Raw genomic sequence first — 23,114 nt, 5'->3', positions numbered from 1 at the left:
TATTTTCACTTGGGTTATTAAGGTATCGAGGAATTGGACTTAAGCCTATGGTTGGAGAAATATCGTGCTCTCGCACTCAGCTGTAGGTCTGACATTGTGGCCTTTTTTCAGTGATTCAAGATGTTTGTATATAGGACTAGTACAACTGAGTGTTTTGGTTATTTTTAATTATAGTTGACTAGTTGATCTGGTTTGACGTCCGAGAGCAACAAAGGAGCTGTGAAAGGTACCTAGTTAGAGGGCCGCAGATTGATTTTGACAAGATAGGGTTCCTTAACAAGCACTTACTTGGAAGTGCCTGAGGATTTGTGCATTCTGTCTCTGTCAGAATGCAGACATTGGCGGCAAGAATAGAGAAAACCTTGTGATCATATTGCCCAAGTATTGATTTTATTTTGCTTGATCTTTTCTTCCTTTCCTTTCTTTTGCCCTACGTGTACATAGATGCAGGAATACAATGATCAGTCTGTCAAAATTTTGCGTACTTTTTGCAGATGGGGAATCTGACACTACAGGCCTAGAACTGCAAATTGACTTGCAGCCGTAAGTGTCATGCAATATATCATGTGTTTATTTCATTCTTGTTTTAATTGAGGCTGATGTAGTTGTAATGCCTACAAAAAATCTTTGTTAAATATGAACAGTTGCATTAGCCCACTATATATTGCAGTGTGTTTTTGTTGTGGAGTAATTAAGTAATGAACTTATTGTGCAGCTTTTGCACTTGGGGAGATTTTCACTGCTCTTGTACATTTAAGGACTTCGAAAAGAAAGTCACCCACATCAGTCACCAAAATACGACTTTGCCTTTTAAAATGCAAGATATTTATTAAAATTAATTGTGTGTTTGCCAAAGGAGAGCGTTCCTGCACTTCACTTTACTATTTGAATAGTAAAAGTAGCAACTGAAGAGTAACACCACATGTTCACAACATATTCAAGTATAATTCTGTCATGGTGTGGAGCAACCACATGGATATGACACTGTGAAAGAAAGTCATGAGGTCAATCTTTCAACTGAAGTGTAATATATATGTACATTTAATGCCATACTTGAACACAGTAATCAGGCACTACACATCGACAGCATTATATGCTGTGGCACCTTCTGGTAGAAATCAAAACAGTTTCGTGGCTTGGTGCCATTCTAGGCCTGACAGCATCGAAACAAACAGCTGATCACAACAGTCATGGCAGAATTTCACGAATAGTTTATCCTCACTGTGAGATGAGACTGAACGAAAGCTTGCTGTTTATTTTTCGCTGTCGCAACAGGGAGCAAGTAGCAAGGGCGATTTGGATCAATGGGTGCTGCCATGTTGTTATGCAACTACTGTATGTAACCGGCAGAAACCGCTGCACGGACTTCTGAGCAACATTTCGAGTGGCTGAAAATGGTAGATGCGACAAGCAATGGCAACAGATTGCACCCCGTAACGACCAAGCTTGTTGCTTGTTGCTGTCACTTGTTGCCATCGCTTGAATGGCACAAACGTGGTGGAGCCTTACAGCTTCCTCTTAAGTACTTGGATGGCGAGCCAAGTTTTACCGGCCTGAATAATTTAACTCTTAGCATGAAAATTCATTTTCCAGGCAAAGATACCTGGCTGGGATCCACGTATTTTATGCTAAGGACAGGACCATCCCACCTGGTCACACGAGTAAGTTGCTCAATTTTTTGCTCACCCATTTTATTCTGTGATGGCATTAGCTTGCCTTTTCATGTGAAATCTAAAATGTGAGCTAGTCTATATTCCGGTCTGTGCTTCAGTAGGTACATGTCCTAGGACATTTGACATTCATTGACACCAACAAAAATTTGTCGGAAAAAGTCTGTCCTTCTTTTACTCCATAAACATTGCCTGGCAGTCTGTCAGTTGACATCATTTACTCTTGTCATTTTGCTGTAGTTGTAACGCTGTGTTTGGGTTGGTCGTTCGCCCTGCAGACTTTCCCGTGGACGTTAACTGCGTGGCGAGCCGAGAGGAGACAATCTTTGTCTTCGCCTACCGTGTGCACACACACTCCCTGGGGCGTGCCGTGACCGCCTATCTGCTGCACAATGGCCAATGGAGCTTGCTGGCCAAGGGTGATCCACACCAACCACAGGTAAAGGGAACAACAAAGCTTTCGGAAGCTCTGCATCATAGAGAGCAAGCAGCTGTCATTATTGCTTAACTTACTTTCACCTTATTGCCAGTCTTTGACTGCCTTGTGCACCATGGCACGGTGCTGTGAAAAGTGAGGGCTTTACCTCACCTTTTCTTTATCTTTAGTAAAGTTTGCAAGGCCTTAGCGAGTAGCGAGACAAGACATGAGAGGCGATGGGTTTCAAGGCACAAAAAGAATGTACATAGGATGATCACCAACTGTAGCAAACAGTTGTTTACTGCAAAAGGAAATGAAAAACATCTGTGTTTATTCACAGTGCAGCCACTGTGATAGATGTGGTGTTTTATTGCCAGGTAAATATACATCACCAGGTAAAATGCATGAGCATCAGATCTCTGCTGCAAGCCCTGAAATGTGCCGATGCACAGGCTTAACTTCCCACAAGCAAAGTAGAAAAAGCTTTGGCCTGTAAAATTACATCCGACAGATAAGGGCTTTTAATGTGCTGCAACAGATCATTTTATTGTAATAGCTGTTATACGAACGCTAGACACGCATTCACACCACCATCGGAGACGTCTGGCAACTGCTGGCGCACTGTCCCTTCTGCCCAGAAGCAGCCACCTTGTGTGCTGCATCGCACCAACATGTCACACAGACATATAGACAGAACACAGTCCGATGAGTTCATGTGCATCTCTAAACCTTGCTATCGCCGTCAATGCTTTACTTTTAGGACAAAACTGCCGAATTTTTTATTGACACTGAAAAAAGTGCCTGATTTTTGTTATTGGTAACCAGTGCTACTACAGTTGAGAACAGACAGAAAAGTATTATATGACAATGCATAAAATTTCAATTCACTGGCATTATGCACAAAATCTTGTTAATAACTAACTATTCAAGAGTTAAAATTGCTTGATACATACAATGAGAAACTAACAAACACTGACACCAAGGACAACATAGGGGAAATTACTTGTGTTTAACAAAGGAAAGAAAGAAACGATAACTTAATGGAAATGAAAGGGGATGAAAAAACTTGCCGCAGGTGGGGAACGATCCCACAACCTTCGCCTTCAATCGTTCCCCACCTGCGGCAAGTTGCTTTTTCATCCATTTCAATTTTTATTAATTTATAGTTTCTTTATTTCGTTTATTAAACACAAGTAATTTCCCCTATGTTGTCCATGGAGTCAGTGTTTGTTGGCTTCTTATGATATGACTAATAAAAATCGGGCCCCTTGGTTAACCCCTTTTCTTCTCATTTTATACATACAAGATAGAAAAAACAGAAGAAGGCACACAAACACTAAATTTGGCATCACTACTCCTTCTCTTTTGAAAGATGGTTTACAGGGCAAGTTCGTATTCCACTTTCAATGCAAGCTGCATAAATAAAAATGATGTGAGAGCTTTTTCTTTTATTCTTGTATTCCTCCCACCTCCTCAGGCATTTTATCCTCTGAACAAGACAGTGCCTGTCAAACCTGGTGACGTTTTGGTGAGTGCACCCAGCATTTGATGTTTCAAAGCTTCATGGCATGAGAAACAATTGGTTCAAATTGATGATAAATCCTTTGCAGGCGTCCCGATGCACCTACAACACCATGTCGAGAAAGCATCCCACAGAAATTGGGTGAGTGCTACTGACATGATATAGGCTAGCACTACAGGTCAAGGGTGCTCAGCTTTCAGATTGTGCTTGCAAAAGGTACATTGTAACTAGGTGCATTGAACTTGGTGCCTTGTATATTTAAAGTGGCATACTTCAATATTGACTCATTCATTGAAGCCTCCACTGCCAAAGCTAACAAATTAAGTTCTCTGTTCTCTATTCACTTCTCCTGGTGTTTTGTTTTATGAATAAGTCAAGGTCTTCTCTATTCTGCATATTTATGTCAATTTGTTTTTCTGTCACGTATGTCCATGTTTAGATTGCACTTACCATCTGCAGCATGCACTCTTAATGCTTTTCTTTCATCTTCTGTTTGCTCAGTGAATGGATTCACATTCCTTGTGCTATGATCTGTCTAGAAAGTTGTGCAGTCAAATCTTGATCTAATGAATCACACTGGACTGCCGGAAATGGTTCGTTATCTTGAAATATTGTTGTAATGAAAAACTTGTGGTTATAAGCCAGTGGTCAAACCTAGGAATGAAAATTACGAACTTTGGCAGTAGACACATGTGCAGACAAGCATACTCTCATATAAAAATGTTTCACTCACTTTATTTGAAGCTGCTTTTTTTTAAGAAATCAGTGATTTTCTTCTGACATGTGCAGCACACATGACCGATTAGGAATGTGTCTACATCTTCCACTTTGCACAATACCTCTTCGGGTACGTCATTGCATCGAGCAATGAAAGTGCAGACTTTGTTCATGCGCACTAAAACATCAATGTTCGACACTATCTCATCTTCTGTGTTCGGTGACCCACAGTTGTCTTCCTACAGGTCGTCATCATCACTGGAGACGTCGCAAATGCAGTTAACAATCTCCTCGATTGTCAGGTTCGCCGCCGTTAGTGCTGCGCTGTCACTCTCCACATAGTCGTCGAAGGAAGAGACGGCAGGCAGCAGTCTCATAACCTTTGTCCACATGTCTCCTGGATTGCTGTCAGTCACCTCCAGGTCATCTTCAAGCTGCACAGGCACTTTCACAGGCCCTGCTTTTTGCCAGTAGTTGCTAATGGTGGACGCTTTCAAGTTCCACCAAGTTCTCGTGAGCATTTCCGCTGCCTGATGAATATTTATTGCAGTCGGCTTCTTTAGGCGGAGGTTTACAATCAACCGCTGCACAAGGCGCTTACGAAATTCTGCCTTCACACTCTTTATAACGCCCTGGTTTAGGGGCTGCAGCAAGGACGTGCTGTTTGGCGGCAGAAACTCCATGCGAACGTGCATCAAGCGAACATTCACAATGTGAGCAGAGCAGTTGTCGACAACCAGTAGAATTCTTCGGTCATCCCTCCTCATTTGGTCGTAGAGTTTGATGAGTCACTCAGAAAAGAGTTCTCTGGTCATTCAGGCTCGCTTGTTGGCGCGGTAGTTGTACGGTTCTTACATTACATTTTGCATGCAGCAATGCTTCGCGTAGTTGTCGATGATGAGCAGTCTTTCTCTTCATGCCTGTTGCATTGCAGCAGAGCAGGACTGTCACCAAAGATGTGACTCCTTCCTTCCTTTGCACTGCTGCCCTTTGAAGTGCATCATCCAGTTCGGCAGGAGCTGATAAAAACATGCGATCTCGTCTACATTGAAAATATTGTCTTCAGAGTACGATTCAGCCACCTCTAGAAAACGATCATTGCGCCAAAAATCCGCACCTTCTCTATCAGCAGCCTTTTCCTCGCCCAAGGCTACCTGCCATGTTATTCCATTCCTTTGGTGGAAACAAAAAGCCAACCCGCACTGGCATAGGACCCAGTTCTTTCAAGTGCATCAGCAAATTCGCTGGATTTTTCTTGGAGCATTGGGCCAGACACGGGAATGTTTTGCAGTCTGGCGTCTTGTGTGAACCATGTGAGAACAGCTTGGTCCACATTTGGAAAGTTTCTTAGTTGCAGTCGTTTCCTCGTAGGAGCAAGTTGCGACTCCAAGTGAAACTTGACAAACTTGTTTCGGTCTTTCAGAATGGTCGCGATGGTCGATGGGAAATGCCACGCTGTCTGCACACATCGATTTGCTTTTTCTCTGTGTCAATTTTCTGCAATACGTCCAATTTTTCCTGCAGCGATAACTGCTTTTGCTTCTTGGCGCTGTCACTAGCTGCATTCATTGTTGGATCTCGCGCGAACTTTGCCACAGCTTTATGGTGAAGTTTGTGGTGAAGTTTGTGGTGAAGTTTGTGTTCAGGTTTGTGGTGAAGCTTGTGGTGAAGTTTGTGGTGAAGCAGTTGGCACACGTCATGGTTATGATGATAGCTACTGCACTCGCAGTTTTTGTTTTGTGCGAGAGTTCCAGTGCTGTTACTTTTAGGCGAATTCGTAGTACTGATGTTCCTTGGTTATAAAAGGGAAAATAAATTATGTGCGTTATTCTGAAATAGTATGCGCTGTATTGAAATTCATAGTCCTGAAATGTTTTTATATTGAAAATATAGGCAATCTGGTGGGGATTTTTTAGATATTCGTAAATTTGAGAAATTTGTTCATGTGGGGTTCGTAGTAACGAGATTTGACTGTAGTTGCCTTCTACCATGCTGAGCGTGCCAAAGGCAGTTTGCCTGTTGTCCAATACTAAGATGTGTTCTAGTAGTGGCATAGCTTCTTGTTCTTCGCTTTGCTGAGCAAAGGTGGCTTGCATTTCTTCAGCCACACTTGTCTCTCTGCTCGCTCTCATTAGCTGTCTCTTGTTTAGCATCATTTGCTCATCTAAGTTGCCCAATTTCTTTTCTGTCATCTTTCATGCGCTGTCATTCACACAGGGCAGTTTGAACACAAACCCCAGAAGTGCAAAAATTTCATCAGAGGGGTTCATATAAATGTGTTCTTTGTCATCCTCAATAAGAAACAGGAATGGCACATTTAGCAGTTCTAATCTGGTGCACTAATGCCATAAAGTCCCATACAAGTACATGTGTCAATATGCGGTCAAACCCAGTGCGACCTCTCGGGGTCGATTTTCTTTATGCAGATTTAGAATCTTAAGTGAACTATATAAAAAAAATTTACCACAATATTTTTAGAATGACCATAAGGTGACAAAAAATATTTTCCATGAGTAAACATGCATTATTTATTCATATACACAGATTGGCTTACATAAATTCTTCAAATAAGAATAAGAAAGTCGATACACTAAAGTAGATATATATTCGGTTTTAGCACTTAAGCAGTAGTCCGCATCACAGGAATCTCCATTCAACTCGTTTGCAGAAGAGCACCTTGCGCTCACATCCCTAGTGTAATCACACTGTGTATGCGAGTACACGAAAAAAAACTATGATTGTACGCTCATAGGAAAAACCAAATGAGTCATAAACTTACAGTAATCCTTTGTCCCATCGCCAATGAGGGGCAATCAGTTTTTGTTAGTCCCAAAAAAAGAAACGCAGGCATGGCAGCATTGTTTGTTTGTAATACCAGTGCCCACCTCTGAACAGATGTAATTGCACCCCCATAAACAATAAATGAGCAAGCATCTAGTAGTGACCCTTTGAGCGATTAGAAACTAGACAGACAGAGGTTTTTGCAAGTGCGACAAATGGAAAGGGCCCACGAGATGAAACCGAAACTAACCACCTCGCGTATATGTGAGTCTCTGACGTACTGGCATAAACAGGCCATGGAATTAAAATCAAGAGACTCCAGAGTAAAAAAGAAAATGTTCTTGTAGCCACACAGGGTGGCAGCACTTGCTGGGCAACAGAGAGTTAAAAATTTGCCACGTTTTTAAAACATACAGACAGCATCGTAAATATACAGCATTGGCCCTTTGGGTCTTGTTTGCTGTGTCATATATTTATGTCTTCGACCCTCAAAGAGTTAAGGATGCACGTTGATGTTACCGGAAAAAATTTGCAGTCAGCTCTGGGCAAAAGAAATGCGTGGTGCTTCCGACAGACCATCAAATGTTCTGCTGTGAATTTTGATGGCCGATCAACAACTTGCTGTGTGAGTACGTGGCACAGAAACAACAATAAGTTGCATGCACGTGCTCTGCATCATTGACATGGGATTTGCACGTTGGCTCACTAGTTTCAATGCAGCCAAGCTAAGACGTTAGTGAAAATCAGCACATGCATGCGGAATGTGCCGTTTCAAGTTGCTCTTGCTGAGTACAGTTGCTGACCGATTTTTCGGACGCAAAGGGGGGCACAAGCGGACCTGAACTCAATGACATTCATCAGTTAGCACATGTGTCTGATCCCATGCTCGATCACCAATAATTTGTTCCCACAGATGTTAATCTGTGGGAACAATTATATTAATAACCTGCTTCCTGTGACAACTTGTTACCAGCCACTATTCTTAACTGATGGCTCTTCATCAGCAGCATCCAAGTTATAGTTGGGTGCAAGTCAACATGGCAGCGACTGTTCACAACAACCATGTTTGCAGCATCATGCATGCTGATCATGTCCAAAAAGTCAGGCGGCACACTGTGCGGTGCCTGTAATTTTGGTTGCCCTCATAGACTAATGATAGGAATAGAGAGCGATGCCACCAGGAACTCCGAATATTCACGCAAGCCAGAAAGAAATCAAGCGTCTAAAGAATAGCTCAGTGGATGTATTCAGAATTTTAAATCGAAGATTTATTTGCCTACCCTTCTGGGTATGGTGGTGGTCGTAGTGCCACCTCCACATTTGTGTACCAGAATTTTGTAAGAGTTTTATGAGTGTTAATGCTAAGCATTCTTTGTCTCTTCCAGCGGCATTGCAGTAGGTAGATATGTTTGGTAAAGGCTGTGTCTGGGGGCTTCGTCTACTAAAGCAGGACACTTACCTTCCCAATTTCAAATTTTCATTATTTTGCATAATGTGCTGCATCACAGCCAGTTCCCTGTTTAAGTCAGTGTAGTCAGCTGATTCACATAATATAGACTAGGCAAGTGTAACTCTTTTTATTCAGCTCTAGTGCTTTGCATCACACGAATAATTTCCTGATATCTGTTCTCCTTTCTTACTTTCTTTTTCCTTTTGTTCACAGGCCAGGGGCTAGGCAAGAGATGTGCAACCTGTACCTGATGTACTACGCATTGAGATCTAGCAATCGTACGTCGGGTCAGTGCGAAAACCTAGAGCGGCCAGCATTAGTGAGCCAGATCCCGCTAGAAAGCAGTGGTGGTGAGGAAACTGTGGTCGAAGGCTTTCCAGCAACTGGCAGCCATTATGGTAAGCTATCGTACATGTTTTCTGATACTGTACAGGCTCAGGTGTGTTGACATTTCCTTAACTTGACATACACATGCCATGTCTACTCGAATCTAAGCTGATACTTCTTTCATGAAATGTCTGAGACAAAACTTGCAGACATCAGCTTGCTTGTTCCAAATACTGTACAAGTTGCAAGCATCAGTGTTGCCTTTGACAATATGTTTGAAATCTGTATCTACATCGCTACACTGGTTCGCTAACTCAGAAAGCATGCCAGTCAATCTCAAACCTGACTGGTTGCATCAATCTCGCTTCTTCCAAGACGTGTGGTGAACTGTATAGCAGGCCATGGGAAGCCATTCCTGCTAAACTTATCTTGAAACCTTTTTAAAGCAGCATGCTCTAAAAGTGATAGACTAGGCAGAAGTATGACTAGCAGTCGCGTGATGTCAATGCAGATTACGATGATAATGGAGCTTACGCCTTCAGGGCAAGCTTCTTTTGTGTCATGCACAATCATCTTCTGAAGTATTTATGGCTAGCAGGGTAGGTGAGGAAATACAATGCTTTGCATTTGTTGGTATTCAAGGAAACCTTGTTGTTTCTGGTCCTCCAGATTTATGAGCATAGTCTACTTCTGTTAATTCCACCCTAGCGGGACCGGCGAACTTGGTCGAATTATCCGGCGAGTCAAATTAAACAAGGTGCAGAAAAAACGCCGAAGCACAGCACCGATTCATTTGGCAGGTAGTATTTGCCCAAATCTAGCATGCCCCCGAATCAAACACGCGCCCACTTTCTATGTATACAAAACAGAAAAGTAATGTAGAAATGACACTAAAGCCCCTAAACAAAGTAGATATTTAACACGCACCTTATTTCTTTAGCGAGAAAAACGGGCAAGAGTCTTCTGATGTGTTCCACAATGGCAGCCAGTTGCCCTAGCTTCGCTGCACGTTTTTAAGGCGAGCTTCACGCCATACACTTGCGTTATGCGGTAAAGCACTTGAACTTTTCAAAGGCGGTTTTCATTTCGCATCCGATTGTACCGTGCAGGCAATTTCCGGCACAGTTTTCTTGAAGAAAGGAAGCCGCATGTTATAATTGGGTAAACACCGTAATCGGACATTGTGAGCTACGGTTATTGCTTAAAAGCTTTCCTAGAGCCGACTGAAAATAGGCGTTTTTACCATAAGATGACCTGTTTTCAATGCTTTCACTGTCCTCTATGCTCCAGCAAAACCAACACTGCCGCCAAAGGAGTCACCATAGAGGTCAGGTGCATGCATGCTGTCTGGTCAAGTTTGAATTATTCAGAAAATGCCAATTTTAGGATCAATATAGTGAAACCTTGGGTCCATAGAAATGCATGGCCGCCAGCCGGGACGTTTGGTCACAATCAAATTAACTGAAAAATCTAATTAACCGAGGTCAAATGAACAGAAGTCTACTGTAGTATTCACTACGATTTGTGCAAACATGGCATTACTGTTGTATTACTGCTTATGACCGTGATATCAAGGTGAAGCTGCAAGCCACATCGTTAGCAGCATGGGGTGAATTGCGAAGTTGTGTCCTACCAAATTTGTTGGAAACATTCTTTTGCAATTATTCTTTACATGCTACATGCATACGTCGCTGTAGTGAGCCTGTGCCGCTGCTTAAACCTTTATTCTAACAGATAAGGATTCTGCTTGCTTTGGTTACTGTGTGTTACCAATGAGCCTGTGGACACCTGCTGCATCTAAATGCAACATTATTGGTATGACACTAACATGGATACATAAAAATAAATTGCCTTATTGTGAAGCTGTACAGAATTTGAAGAATGGGAATAAAAAGGGATACACATGCACTGCTGTCTTCAGAAATTTTACATGGTGGTGAATGTCTCATTTGTTGAAAGCTGCAACAGCTCAGTTAATACAAGGCAGTAGTAATAGGGACACACAATAGCAAAACGCTTACATCGAATTGATGTTGATGGAAAAATTTATTGAATATTTACAGTATGCTATATACTCTTAAAATGAACAGCCATTTCAAGCTCGGTCATCATTTCCAGCTTGAAAGTCTGGCACTTTCTGTATTGTAGCTAAAATAGCCATCTGTTTAATTACGTACGAGCCGCACACGCTCTGTTACTTTGTTCCAGTGTTCTCAGCCAGTGAAGGCTGGCCTGATTCAGACGTGCACTTTGGCCAAGTTGTTGCTGTGTCGATGGACCTCGACGGGAACCTCGTTGTTTTCCACCGAGGATCACGTGTGTGGACAGGACAGTGAGTGAATCTTCCTGACTTTTTTATTTTTTTTGCAAAAGCATTATATGCCCAATCATTCGAACATCCGGTGTTGGCGCCACTGAGCAATAGTGCCAAGAAATGGCTGATGGTGCAAAGAGTCAGAACATGTCGGAAATGCTCAGATTGACATCAAATTCCTCAGGGAGGTTTCTGTAAAAAAAAAGCTAAATTAATGGGTTTGAAAAAAAAATTTGGTAAATTTCAGTCTGGGTCAGAATCAAGCCCAGACCTCCGGAGTGCGAGACAAGCACACTTCCCCTACACCACGGTGGCTCCACAGTTCTGGCTGACTAAGGTGTGCCTAGTGCGTGCATCATTGGGCCTGTGATGGCAAAGCCAATAGGTAGGAGGTGGCGCCACGTCACGAGTGTATAAAATGAGTGTATAAAATAACAAGCATTAATGTCCAGTTGAACGCCACTGAGTGGTCCCTCGAGATATAACTCCTCGCAGGCTAGCAAGTGCATTTTGATTTGGCCTTACTGAGGTGCAGTTAAAATGCAGGCGAGAGCTTGCACAGACAAGGAACGCACAGAAAAAGAAACATTTCACCAAAGGAATTATACAGTCACCGACCGTTTATTTGGACCTCACGGGGACTGCGGAAATGTCCGAATGAACAGGTGTCCGAAAAACCAGATTAAGCAAAAAAAAGGAAAAAGGAAATCCTTTATTTCCACGCACTTATTTGGGCTCGGCTTGAATAAATCGTGAATGCGCCGTTGCACACTTTTCCGCTTACGTGCACTGAGACAAGCCTGAATCTTGGAGAGGGTCGTACATTCACTATAGGCAGCTGAAAGCACAGTCACTGTTTGTACACGCTCCGCATACGACGGCAGCGTAGGGCATGGTGCGTCATCTTCCGACTCAGAGTCATCATCCGGCGGTGTAGCAGAAACCTGACGAATGATCTCACCGTCGTCGAGTTCTGCGAATGTCAGAACAGCACCTGTGAAACTGTCAAATGACACGGTGTCCAGAATCACAATGCAACCACTGCGCAGGTCTCGGCAGAACATTTTCGCAGTCATTAGGGAGCACATCGGAAGGCGACAAATCCTTGGCCTCCCGGCACCCGCTTGCCGGCATGCCCCAGCGCAGTCTGCACGGGCACTGTCAGCGCCATTAGACACTTGACACGATGTTTCCGTATGCCGCGTTGGATCACTGCAACCTCGACACAGCACACAAAGCAAACACCACCACGCCATCACGCCGACACCAGTTGCACAAACGAAAAACGGCCTACTCACAACGTCATGCACGAAGAAGCAAACAAATCAGCTGCTGAATTGTCTTGACATGGCTTACTAAGCTGAGACTGGAACTGCTGTAGCAACTCTATCAAACCAGGCAGAAACGATGGCGATTAGTGGGGATTTGCAGTAGCGCCACTTCATGGGACAGCAAGGAGGCTCCGTTCAAAACAAAAATGGCGTTCAGCGAGTCGAACCATGCACCGGTCAGAGTTGGTGCATGGTGCTCTCGATTGAGTTGGCTCAAGGAGTGTCCGAAAAATCAGACTAGAGGTTGCAAGGTGTCCGAACTTTCGGCAGTTGTTATACACCAGAACACCGTGAATTCAAAGCGCGCCGCCATATTGATGAGCGCTGGTCGCGCCATCTATCCCAAGCGCCGCGAAGTAGCAGGTCTGGGCTGCCACGCCGGGAGATGCGACCCGGCGCAAAAGCGAAACTTGGGCTTTTCAGCTGGGCGGAAGGCGTGTGTCACGTTTTTTCTAACCTGTAATTTTCGCTGTCTCAATCCAATCAAACTTCAAGACCTCATGCAAGTCCGCAATGGCCACACTGAGTGCTGTGCAGGCTGCAGAAGCGAATACATCGGGCAAGTACGCTATTACGTTTGTACAAACCGCGCGCTATATGCTAGAACACGTGTGAGCTGTAATATCTCCGCATTTTAGGCACGTAACCTGTGAAGAAATATAAAGCACTGTGTTGGTGCCATATATTAATAAAGCACGCAGAACATTGTCCTCTGCACTTTCAGTTTGGTCTTGTTTGTCATGGTCACTACTGGGTTGGCCGCGTTTGGCAACCAACTGGCGAGGTCGTATGACAGGGATTATAGACTGCCTGATTAGCAGACGCCTGCCCTTCACCACCTGCACAATGAAAACAAAATATATGTTATAGTAAGAACAGCTGTAGTTCTTTCCCATGCCATCACTGTTGCGAAGATATAAAGTCCTCTCAAAATGAAAAATACACCAGGCCAATTGTATCGTGCAACCACTTAAGAGTACAACATTCAGAACACAAGCCTACAGCACTCGAACAAGCAGCATATGAAGCTAAACATGCACTCAATGCAAAATGAGGAACTGCAGTAGTTATAATGCTCAACTACATGTGCAGTCAAAGCCCGTATAACAGGGTGAGCATGACAGATGCAGGTGTTGTACAGCTGCTGCAAAAACCATGACAGGGCACATAAAATTACCATCCCTACTTAAAGCTGCATCATCAGGGACCCCTTTGTATAATACAACAACCACACCTGCATTAAATTAGCCCCACCAACTGCAGCTACCTGGTATCAGACCTGTTTCGCTTGTGCGAGGCCATATCGGATTGTTGGCGCTCAAAGAAAACAATAAAAAAAAACTGGCGAGAACGAGCAAAATTTTGTTACAAAATACAACAATAAGTAACCACCTTATTTTCCTCGCTATATGAACGGAAAAATCTTGCGCTTTACCCCGCATAACAGCGCGCATGCAGTTTAGAGCTCAGGAAGCTCAAATGAATTCCTTACGAATGACACCTGTAACACCGGCTCGTAAAGACAGGCGCGCTGCACGAACACCTTCGGCGACGAGCAGCGTCATTTACGTTTTTGTGGACGCATGCTACGTGACGAGCAGACTTCGGTTTACTTTCATAGCAATAACGCTCACCAGCAGGGCAACATTCTATTGCCTACAACTTGTCGTTCACGCTTAATGGTCATGCCGTGCACCAGCTGCAAGTATCGCTAACCGCAAACTCAACTGTTCCGCTTAACCGTCAGGAGCTCTGCATGACTGAAAACACGAAAAGGCTTGTCTTTTTGTTATAGCCAAGGCGAGGCACCGGCACGGAATTCTGCTCTGTAGGCTTGTTGTCCAGAAAGTGCTCGGAGCAAACCTGCGTGTTACACATATTACGTTCGTAGGGCGCAAAGTTGAACGTGGCACCAAAATATACAGAGATCAAATACTCACTCGTGCATTTTCACTGGGTTGGTAGTTCTTCCTATTCACTGCAGCTATCCACCAGTGGCGCAGCTTGGCATTCTTCGTTGCGGATGGAAATCGGTGCAGGCTGAAAACACCGCACCGGAACGATTCCCTACGTGTGTTGTGCTCTTCGCAAACAGTGCTAAGCAACCTGCTCCTTTTGCGCTGGTTGATTTGGCATCCAAACACGACGCAGTGATGCCCAGATGACTTCTTGTACTTTGGATCCGCGTGAACGGGCACATTTCCGCACTTTGGAGTCCTAGAGCCGACGCTTGCCATGTGTGCCGGTCGCCAGCGAACACACTTTGGCAGCCCAGTTGGCAGCCGGGCAACCCAGGTGCGAGAGTATGCGTTCGGTTAGTCTGGGTGCGAGGCTATCGTGTTCTGGTCTATACATTATGGTCTATGGGTACAAAGGCGGTGCTGCGAAGCAGACAGAATAATCGAGCATGTCCGAATTTTTGGAGTCTGAAAAATCAGTCGGTGACTGTAATGCTTTCGCATTCCCACGCGAAGGAATCCTAAGTGTCTCTGCCAAATTTTTCTTTTTCTTTTTCTCAAGTCTTGATTGATGCATTTCTGATAGACTTCGGCAGAACTTGCTGGACTTCAAAACACCTAGAACACCTAGTTGATGGAAAAACAGTTAACAGCTTTTATGAGAAAGTATTGCATTGTAGGCCTGATCAATTACATGAACTAGCATGTGAAACCTTTCTGTGCCCAGTCTTTAATGCTGCTTTTCATACCTATAAACCATAAACCAACCAGCCCAAATACAGAATCTTCTTCAATACTCTTACATAAGCTTGAAAGGGCAGAATATGAAAAAAAGTATGCCTTTTTCTTGTAGGTGGCATTTTAGCATGATAAGGATTGCTTTTGCTTTCATTGATACTACTTTTGTTTCATTAAAAAAAAATCATTGTTAAAACCTGCCACAGCAGTTTAGTTGCTATGGCTACTGATAAACTTTTGACATTTAATAATTTTTCCAAATTTGCCACCATCATTAAAGATAACAGTATGTGTTAGAGACTAAATGCACTATGATGTGAGTTATCAACTAGCAAAGTATGCCCAGAAAAAAATTTTCAAAAGAAACTTGGGGCGAAAACATACGTTAATAGATTGCCAAAAAGCAGCAATTCTTAGCCCACTGTTCAAAAGCCAAGTTTGCCATCTTTTCTTTTGTTGTTGGCTTGTGCAGTCAGTTGAGTTTATTAAATTCTGTAAATTAGTACAAAAAGTATGAAAGCGTAGAAAAACCATTTTTATTTACTTCCAAAAATATCGGAACATCGCACAGTTGCATAAGCCACATTTACCACATTGTCTCAGTTAAGATTTTTGCATGCTAGAACAAAGGTGCACACTGAAAAAATAAGCTCGGTTCGGACTAGTGAAGGGATTCTGCTGTGCTATATAAAAATTTTGTTGGAATAAGAAAATAGTTGTGGCTCCCCCTCTGAGTCTGCTTATCTGAACACACCAGGAGCAATTAAAATGCAAGTGCATAATTTGTAGATGCAGTGAGCACAACACTAATTTGTGTGTATCAAAACACGTTGTAAGACTGTGCTATTTGCGTGCTTTCAGTTTTTCTAGTTGCACTAACACCAACAAATCCTGGTGACCTGATGTCACGCTAAGTCAGGATTGTATCATGCTGTATTCTAAGATACTAAGAATGTGACCAATCAGTTCTGCAACATTCTGCAAGGTGGAGGAAGGTTCATGAAAGGAAAAATTCACATCCACCCGTGTGTAGTAGGAAGCTACAAAGGAAACCCACACAGGTTTCTCAGAATGTAGCTTCATGCAACATACGGGTGGATGTCAGTTATTGCTTTCATGAACCTTCCTCTGCCTTGTGGAATTCTGCAGAACTGATTTGCTGTCCTTGTGCTTCGAGCTGTCAACCGACCTTGAAAGGCGTTGTTCCCAGGTTGGAGTCCCAAACCAGAACGAATTTTTTTTCAACACAAGACTTTGTTTCTGAGAAACCCATGTAGGCTTCCTTTGTAGCTTCGTGCTCCATACGGATGGATGTCAATTTTTCCTTTCATACTAAGAATGTGTTATTGTAGTAGCTAAATTTATGTAAGAGTTTTTATGTCCACAACATGTGCTCCCTTTTCCTCACAGTTGAAACTTAAACCTTGCGGCAATATTACATAGGTAGAAAGATGACTACAGTAGACTGATCTTTTTTCTTATATGCGAGAGCTCGTCACCAGTGCTTATTTGTATAGTTTGTTGTCTGATGATAGTTTGGCAGTCCTAGTTCTTTTTTTTTTTCAGACATATGCAAGAGTGTAATTCACATAAACAGTGTTTTTAATGCTGCTTAGTAGATTCCACAAGAAGCAATTGGTATTCATTCTTCTTTTTTCATAATGTGGAAAAAAGGAAGGAAACTGCATGCAAACTTTGCGATTGGTGTCGTGCAGGTCCTTTGACTACAACGACATCTACCTACGTGTGGAAGAGGGCCCCATTCCAGAGTCCACGGTGCTCACCCTTGAGCCCGGGAACGGTCACCTGCTTCACCGATGGGGCCGACAGCAGTAAGTGTTGACGCTCTCAAGGCAGAAATGGGTGGCCTTGTACCCTTCATGAGGTACAAACAGGGTCCTTTTTTCTTACTCAATTACGGATGGCAGACAAGCTTGAAGTTAAAAGGCACTGTAGGGAGGCAACTCATTGCAAGGAAAAAGAGGTGTTTAGACGTGGCATATAAGTGACATTTATTTCAAGCTACGTTTTGACTTAACCATGTTCAAGTATTTCAAAAGAACCAAGACTTCCTGTCAATTGCAACCAATTCTGCCTGCTCCTTGTACCTTTCAGCAGACAAAACATGCGCACACAACATGCAGATTAGTCTTGCAAAGCTCATCCTACCAATGATCGATGGATCATTTTTTCTCCATGGTGTGCTTCAATCTTTCACCTGCTTCCCAACTGCTCTATATCTACAGTAAGCGTCTTTCTCATAAGCTTTTTTAAGTTAGCCAGCAAGAAGAGTGGTGATGAGCTGACCTGGCCAGTAAAGCAATGTTTGGGAGTTATGGCTTCAGATTTTCCTCTTTCTCAGACAAGTCATTTCAAAATAAGTGCACTGACCAACATTGCGTGTTTCACACTTGTTTAGTGTCTAGTAAAACATAATGTTATCTGGTGTCTTTCTTAAAAAGAATATTGTTAAGCAGTCGATCTTGGATATATCGATCCCAAAGGGGATCGCAATATGGTTACATATATCAATAATTTGAAATATAAAATATGCCTATCTGAAGCTTATCTGAGATATCCGCACATCTCGGACAGTTTCCGTAGATCCTGAAAAGCAGGAATTTATCGATTTCCTTCTCCAAAGCCATGTTGAACAGATGAAAGCTGACTTATATTTTGCTCATGAACTTTGCAAGTCTCTCACGCTGCGGAGTAGTGTTTGATATACGGATCGCAATGCTAGTCCTAAAAGCCCCCCCCCTCATCCAAACGCAAGATTTCAGTGCACCTCGCACGTGCCCAAGTGCTGTTACGTCTCAACACCACAAACGCGTTAATTGGACGTTTGCCACAAGACAAACCACCACCCTTCCATCAGCACCTATCCAGATGTCAACACAGCATGGACACTGACTGTTGAAGGGTCCCACGAAAGTCCCTCACCCTGCCCTTTACCTGGCAGCCTGAGCAAAGGATAAAAAATAGGGGAACAACGACAACAATTTGGAAGTCACAGTTAAATAGATGCTTAGCACAAGTCAAACTATCACCCATCCATCAGCACCTATCCAGAGGTCAACGCCGGGTGGACACCAACTCTTGACGGGTTCCACGAAAGGCCGTCACCCTGCCCTTTACCTGGCAGCCTGAGCAAAGGATGAAAAATAAGGGAACAATGATGACGATTTGGAAGTCACAGTTAAATAGATGCTTAGCACAAGTCAAACCATCACCCATCCATCAGCGCCTATCCAGAGGACAACGCCGGGTGGACACCAACTCTTGACGGGTCCCACGAAAGGCCCTCACCCTGCCCTTTACCTGGCAGCTTGAGCAAAGGATGAAAAATAGGGGAACAACAACAACGATTTGGAAGTCACAGTTAAATAGATGCTTAGCACAAGTCAAACCATCACCCATCCATCAGCGCCTATCCAGAGGTCAACGCCGGGTGGACACCAACTCTTGACGGGTCCCACAAAAGGCCCTCACCCCACCCTTTACCTGGCAGCCTGAGCGAAGGATGAAAAGGAGGGGAACAACGTCGATGACCTGAGAGGTGTAGGTTGCTTTCTTGCCGCACATTCCAAACCAGCCTCTTTGGAGGCAGAGTTACTGTGGATTATTGCGAGCATGACGTGGTATCGCAACAGAGTCAACGATGGTAATTTGCTGCCGGACAGTCTTCAGATTCCTTAGTCGACTCGCCTAGGGAAGATGACGGTATTGAAAGCGGAGACCTTTTGATAGTGAGGACAGCGGGTCCCGGTGTCAATTTGGACCTTTAATTCGCTCCTTTATGGAGGGAGCTTCCGTGCTGGAGCCGTGTAACTAAGCCAATATATACCCTTTTCCTTCATTTTCTACAACCTGATGTAGCAGTCGATCGGCTTGGTGGATTCCATGTCCTGAACACCACCCTAGCCACAACAGTGCTTATTGTGCATCTTTATTCAAGATGAAGATAGAAATTTATGTACTACAGAAGCAAATTAGCCTGTACAGATATGTGCCATCAGTGCACTAGTACTGTGAATTGCGCATGAATGCACCCCGACTGCATGTCTGTTACAATACCAACAATTTAAACAGGCGATTGTTATAAGTGAATAACGAGCCACGGAGGTGGACTGTTGTGTCTAATTTTGGAACCGACTTCCTGTTAGAACCGGTCATTCTCACTTCTCGACTGCCCCAAAAAGCTTGCGCGTTTCTTCTTGTGCGCCGCTCAGCGCTCTGAGACTTCACGACTGGTAGGTCCTCTTGTTTTCGGCTCTTCCCCTATAGCCCTTATGTCAGTGACTGCCAACACCACATATACGCTGTTAATTTTGAGAATGGCTTAGAAGTTGCAGAACGTCCGAGGCCCTTCCCCCCTCATGTGTGACCATGTGAGCATGAATGAAACACGTTGAGAACAGACCTGCGAATCACTCAACGATGAGTCTTGCACACCATTACCATATGGTCTCTTTGATGACACTACTAGAAGTGATCGTGCGCTCGTTAGGAGAATCGCACTTCAGGGACAGTTCAGCGTTTGATATATCGAATGTGGAAGTGAACAGGAATTCCATTGATGTGTAGTGCACCGCCGTACTTGTGTAGGAGATTTTCAGTGGTATTTCGCAACTGTTTGATACAGACAGCAATTCGATATGTCCAAGTTTGATATATCTGGGATCGTCTGTACTACAAGTAGTTGTTGCTAAAATATGAACACTGGTAATAGAGTGGGCTGTTATATTAAATATGAGCAGCAGCACCACTGGGTCACTAAATTTGTAGTAAAGATGAAAAGGCCCACACTCACCATGCTGAGGTTTCAATATTATCTTTCTTTTTTCTTTATTTACGAGCAAACATTAATGGTAAGGTGCATTACAATAGAAACGAGATGTATTAAGAAGGTTTAGTTCAAAGCTTCATTTGCACAGCTATGACCATGTAACTAGACCGAGCTGCACTCAAGGCAAACCACCTGTCACAGTGGCTCAGTGACTATTGCATTTTTCTGCCCAGCAAAAGGTCATAAGTTTGATTCCTGGCCACGGTGGCTGCATTTCATTAGTGGTTAATTGCAAAGCCGCCCTTAGGGGCACTTAAGTTTAGGTGCGCATTATAGAACCGTAGGCTGGCAGAATTAATCTAAAGCCCTCAACTACTGCGTTTCCCATAACTCTGGGGTTGCTTTGGTATGTTAAATCTCGTGGATCAATCAACCAATTCAAGCCAAGCCAAACTTTACACATCCTGCCATTCACGTAGTGGCTATGGTGCCTGTAAAGAAATTTGCATTGACAGTTGCACAATATTTTCCTCCTGATATCTAGTAGTGTGATGAATGAAAGCCCGGACTTGCCAAAATGCCACAGTGCATTTGAGTGCACATGGTCTGGGACACTCATTTCTATTTTATTTCTTTTCCCTTTCTCTGCATTGTTCAGGTTCTTTATGCCACATGGTCTCACTGTGGACAGAGAGGGTTTCATTTGGATCACAGACGTCGCCCTACACCAGGTGAGCGGCTTATTTGTATTGCTTGCATGCACAGATTTGTACTCTCCTTTTCATCAGTTGTATGGTTTTGCCATCTAACCACCTCTATAAATGAGACTGTCAGCATTAAATTTAATCTTCATGTAGCAGTCCAGGTGAAAGTGAGGGCCCATCAGCAGCACAGTTCCTACTTGTGTGTCTTTACTGTGATGTTCAAAAATGGGTGCATTGAAGGTTTTTTTGTGAAAGCAGCAGTATCCAAACTGCGGCTGGCTGTTGTTGGTAGTTTTTTTTTTTTTAATTCACTTAAAGTGACAACTTTTTGTTAATTTTACGGCCATTACTACTTAATATGCGTGTTACTGTCACACTTTATTTATTGTTCAGCATATCCCCTTTGCCAGATTTTTTCCACTTACAACTAAATTTCAGTGAAGGATTTTCACATTTCAGTGCACTATTGTAATTCAGAATGTAAGTAGCTGATTCATATGTAATACTTCTTGGTGTATATGTACTCCGAAATGCAACTTGATACCTTTCCATTTTGCTGCACATCATTCCTGACCAACCGTACATCAGCGAAATGTATTGGTAAGAAAGAAACTGTATGCGAGGGCTACAAGGTACGTACGATATTTGTTCGTGTAAGGCCTGCACCCCCATATTGGAACACAAGTATTTTTTGGAAAAAATAATGTTTGTCATCATCATCACATTCCACTTGATCATGCAGCCTAGATTCAGCTCATTTCAATGGCATCGGCTCTGCTGCGTCACATTGTTTAGCTGCATCATGCTTTTAGGCATGTTCTGCTAACAACGATGGGGAGGCACCTGATGGCATAAATTGCAGCCTCATGAGCGGGTGACCATGAGAAGACTCATAAAATGACAAGGACAGTGGCAGCAATGAGGATGATTGAATAAAAACAGTCGCCCACGGTCACATAGCAGTCTGAGCACAGTTTGAGGCATCAGCGAGTAGTCATCAGCCTGCCTCCTGTAAGGCCCATAGCCTTTGAAAGTCTAGAAAAGAAAGTGCAGGCCTTACATGAGTAAACACGGTACATAACTGGTATTGAGATCAGCAGGCAGGAAATAATCAGGAAGAGAAGCACCGCAGGATCGGAAGATTTTTTCTGCTCATCTTATCTTCTGCATTCTTGTAAGACATGGGTGCAGGCTGTGCGTTACACATCCTTGTGCATCTTTTAGATTCACAAGTATCCTCCTGGTGGAGCCAAGATTCCACTGATGTCTCTTGGAGAACGCTTCCAGCCAGGAGGAGGCAAAGACCACTTCTGCAAGCCTACCAGTGTTGCCATTGCTAGTGGAGGTGACTTCTACGTGGCTGACGGGTGTGTGAACCTGTGGTTTCTTTGCTGGTTGATCTGGCTGTAGGCTACTGAGTGGACCACTATACTGTGGGCTACTTTTCACTATGTATACTAGTACGTTCATTTTGGGGAGTGCAAGTATTCGAAATTTAAAATACAGTAGAACCTCATTCATACGTTTTGAAAAAAAGCCGCGAGAAAAAGCGTACTAACAGGGAAAATGTACAATCCGAAGTAGCTAAAAAATTTGACAGACTCAACTATTGTTGACATCTACGTAATGCAAAGGGTCATGCAGATCGTTGCAGCACAAGACGTCGACGCACGTAGAGCTGGTGCTGCTCCAGTGGCCTGAGACGCGTTTTGTTGTTTTCCTATTACATTGTGTTTTAGGAGGGCGACAGGAAACCGAAATGAAATCGAGCTGGTGGGTGACGCCAGATGCCACCGAAGCAAAGCATGATGCACACATTGTGACGCCTGCAGCAGGGAACGGTGGCGCATTTGGCTTATCGCCTACTGAAAGCATGAAGTGCACTACCAATGGCACGATGCACCACGTGCTGTAAAACAGATAGGTGAAGATGCTGATCACAGTAGGTTTGGTGGCGATAGCTGTATATACGGCATGTGACAACCCGGGCGGGCAGTTGCTTCACTTTCGTAATGAGCACTGTGTTATAGTTAATCTGGTTAGCAGACTACTATTTCATTGTTAGAGAAATTGCACCAATCATTTAGTTATGTCAAACTCGGGTAACTTTCATGCTTTCATGTCTGTACCTTGGCCTCCGCCATAAATATTATATACATATATTGTATCTCTATCTCTCAAAGGTACTGCAACTCCCGAGTGGTGCACTTTGACAAGGGAGGCAAGTTTCTTCGTCAAATCGGTGAAGACGGTGCATTCTCTTCCTCTTTTGGTGAGCATGTCTTCTGGGGCTTTCAAATAACATTTACTGACAGCTATGGCTGACACAGCTTTCACCAGCAAACAAACAAACAAAGAAAAAGTTAGTCTGCACCTTATCTATATCTTACCGTCT

General features: G+C 43.5%; 1 protein-coding gene across 3 annotated transcripts in view; it reads left to right on the top strand.

The window, feature by feature from the left end:
* LOC142572040 (peptidyl-glycine alpha-amidating monooxygenase B-like) overlaps window positions 1-23,114 on the top strand; it is a 44,783-nt gene that overhangs the window by 9,506 nt on the left and 12,163 nt on the right. For all 3 annotated transcript variants that reach the window (XM_075680839.1, XM_075680841.1, XM_075680840.1), the window contains 11 exons: window positions 495-543; window positions 1,594-1,661; window positions 1,949-2,109; window positions 3,566-3,616; window positions 3,699-3,751; window positions 8,772-8,956; window positions 11,094-11,217; window positions 16,942-17,058; window positions 20,674-20,746; window positions 21,944-22,086; window positions 22,903-22,991. In XM_075680839.1, the coding sequence (XP_075536954.1) occupies window positions 495-543; window positions 1,594-1,661; window positions 1,949-2,109; window positions 3,566-3,616; window positions 3,699-3,751; window positions 8,772-8,956; window positions 11,094-11,217; window positions 16,942-17,058; window positions 20,674-20,746; window positions 21,944-22,086; window positions 22,903-22,991 (1,113 nt within the window). The remainder of the gene's footprint in view (window positions 1-494; window positions 544-1,593; window positions 1,662-1,948; window positions 2,110-3,565; window positions 3,617-3,698; window positions 3,752-8,771; window positions 8,957-11,093; window positions 11,218-16,941; window positions 17,059-20,673; window positions 20,747-21,943; window positions 22,087-22,902; window positions 22,992-23,114) is intronic.

Source organism: Dermacentor variabilis, chromosome 2 (assembly GCF_050947875.1).
Source record: "Dermacentor variabilis isolate Ectoservices chromosome 2, ASM5094787v1, whole genome shotgun sequence".
Classification (NCBI taxonomy): Eukaryota; Metazoa; Arthropoda; class Arachnida; order Ixodida; family Ixodidae; genus Dermacentor; species Dermacentor variabilis.
Note: the sequence above shows the minus strand (reverse complement) of the source record. Positions and strands in the feature narration are given on the sequence as shown.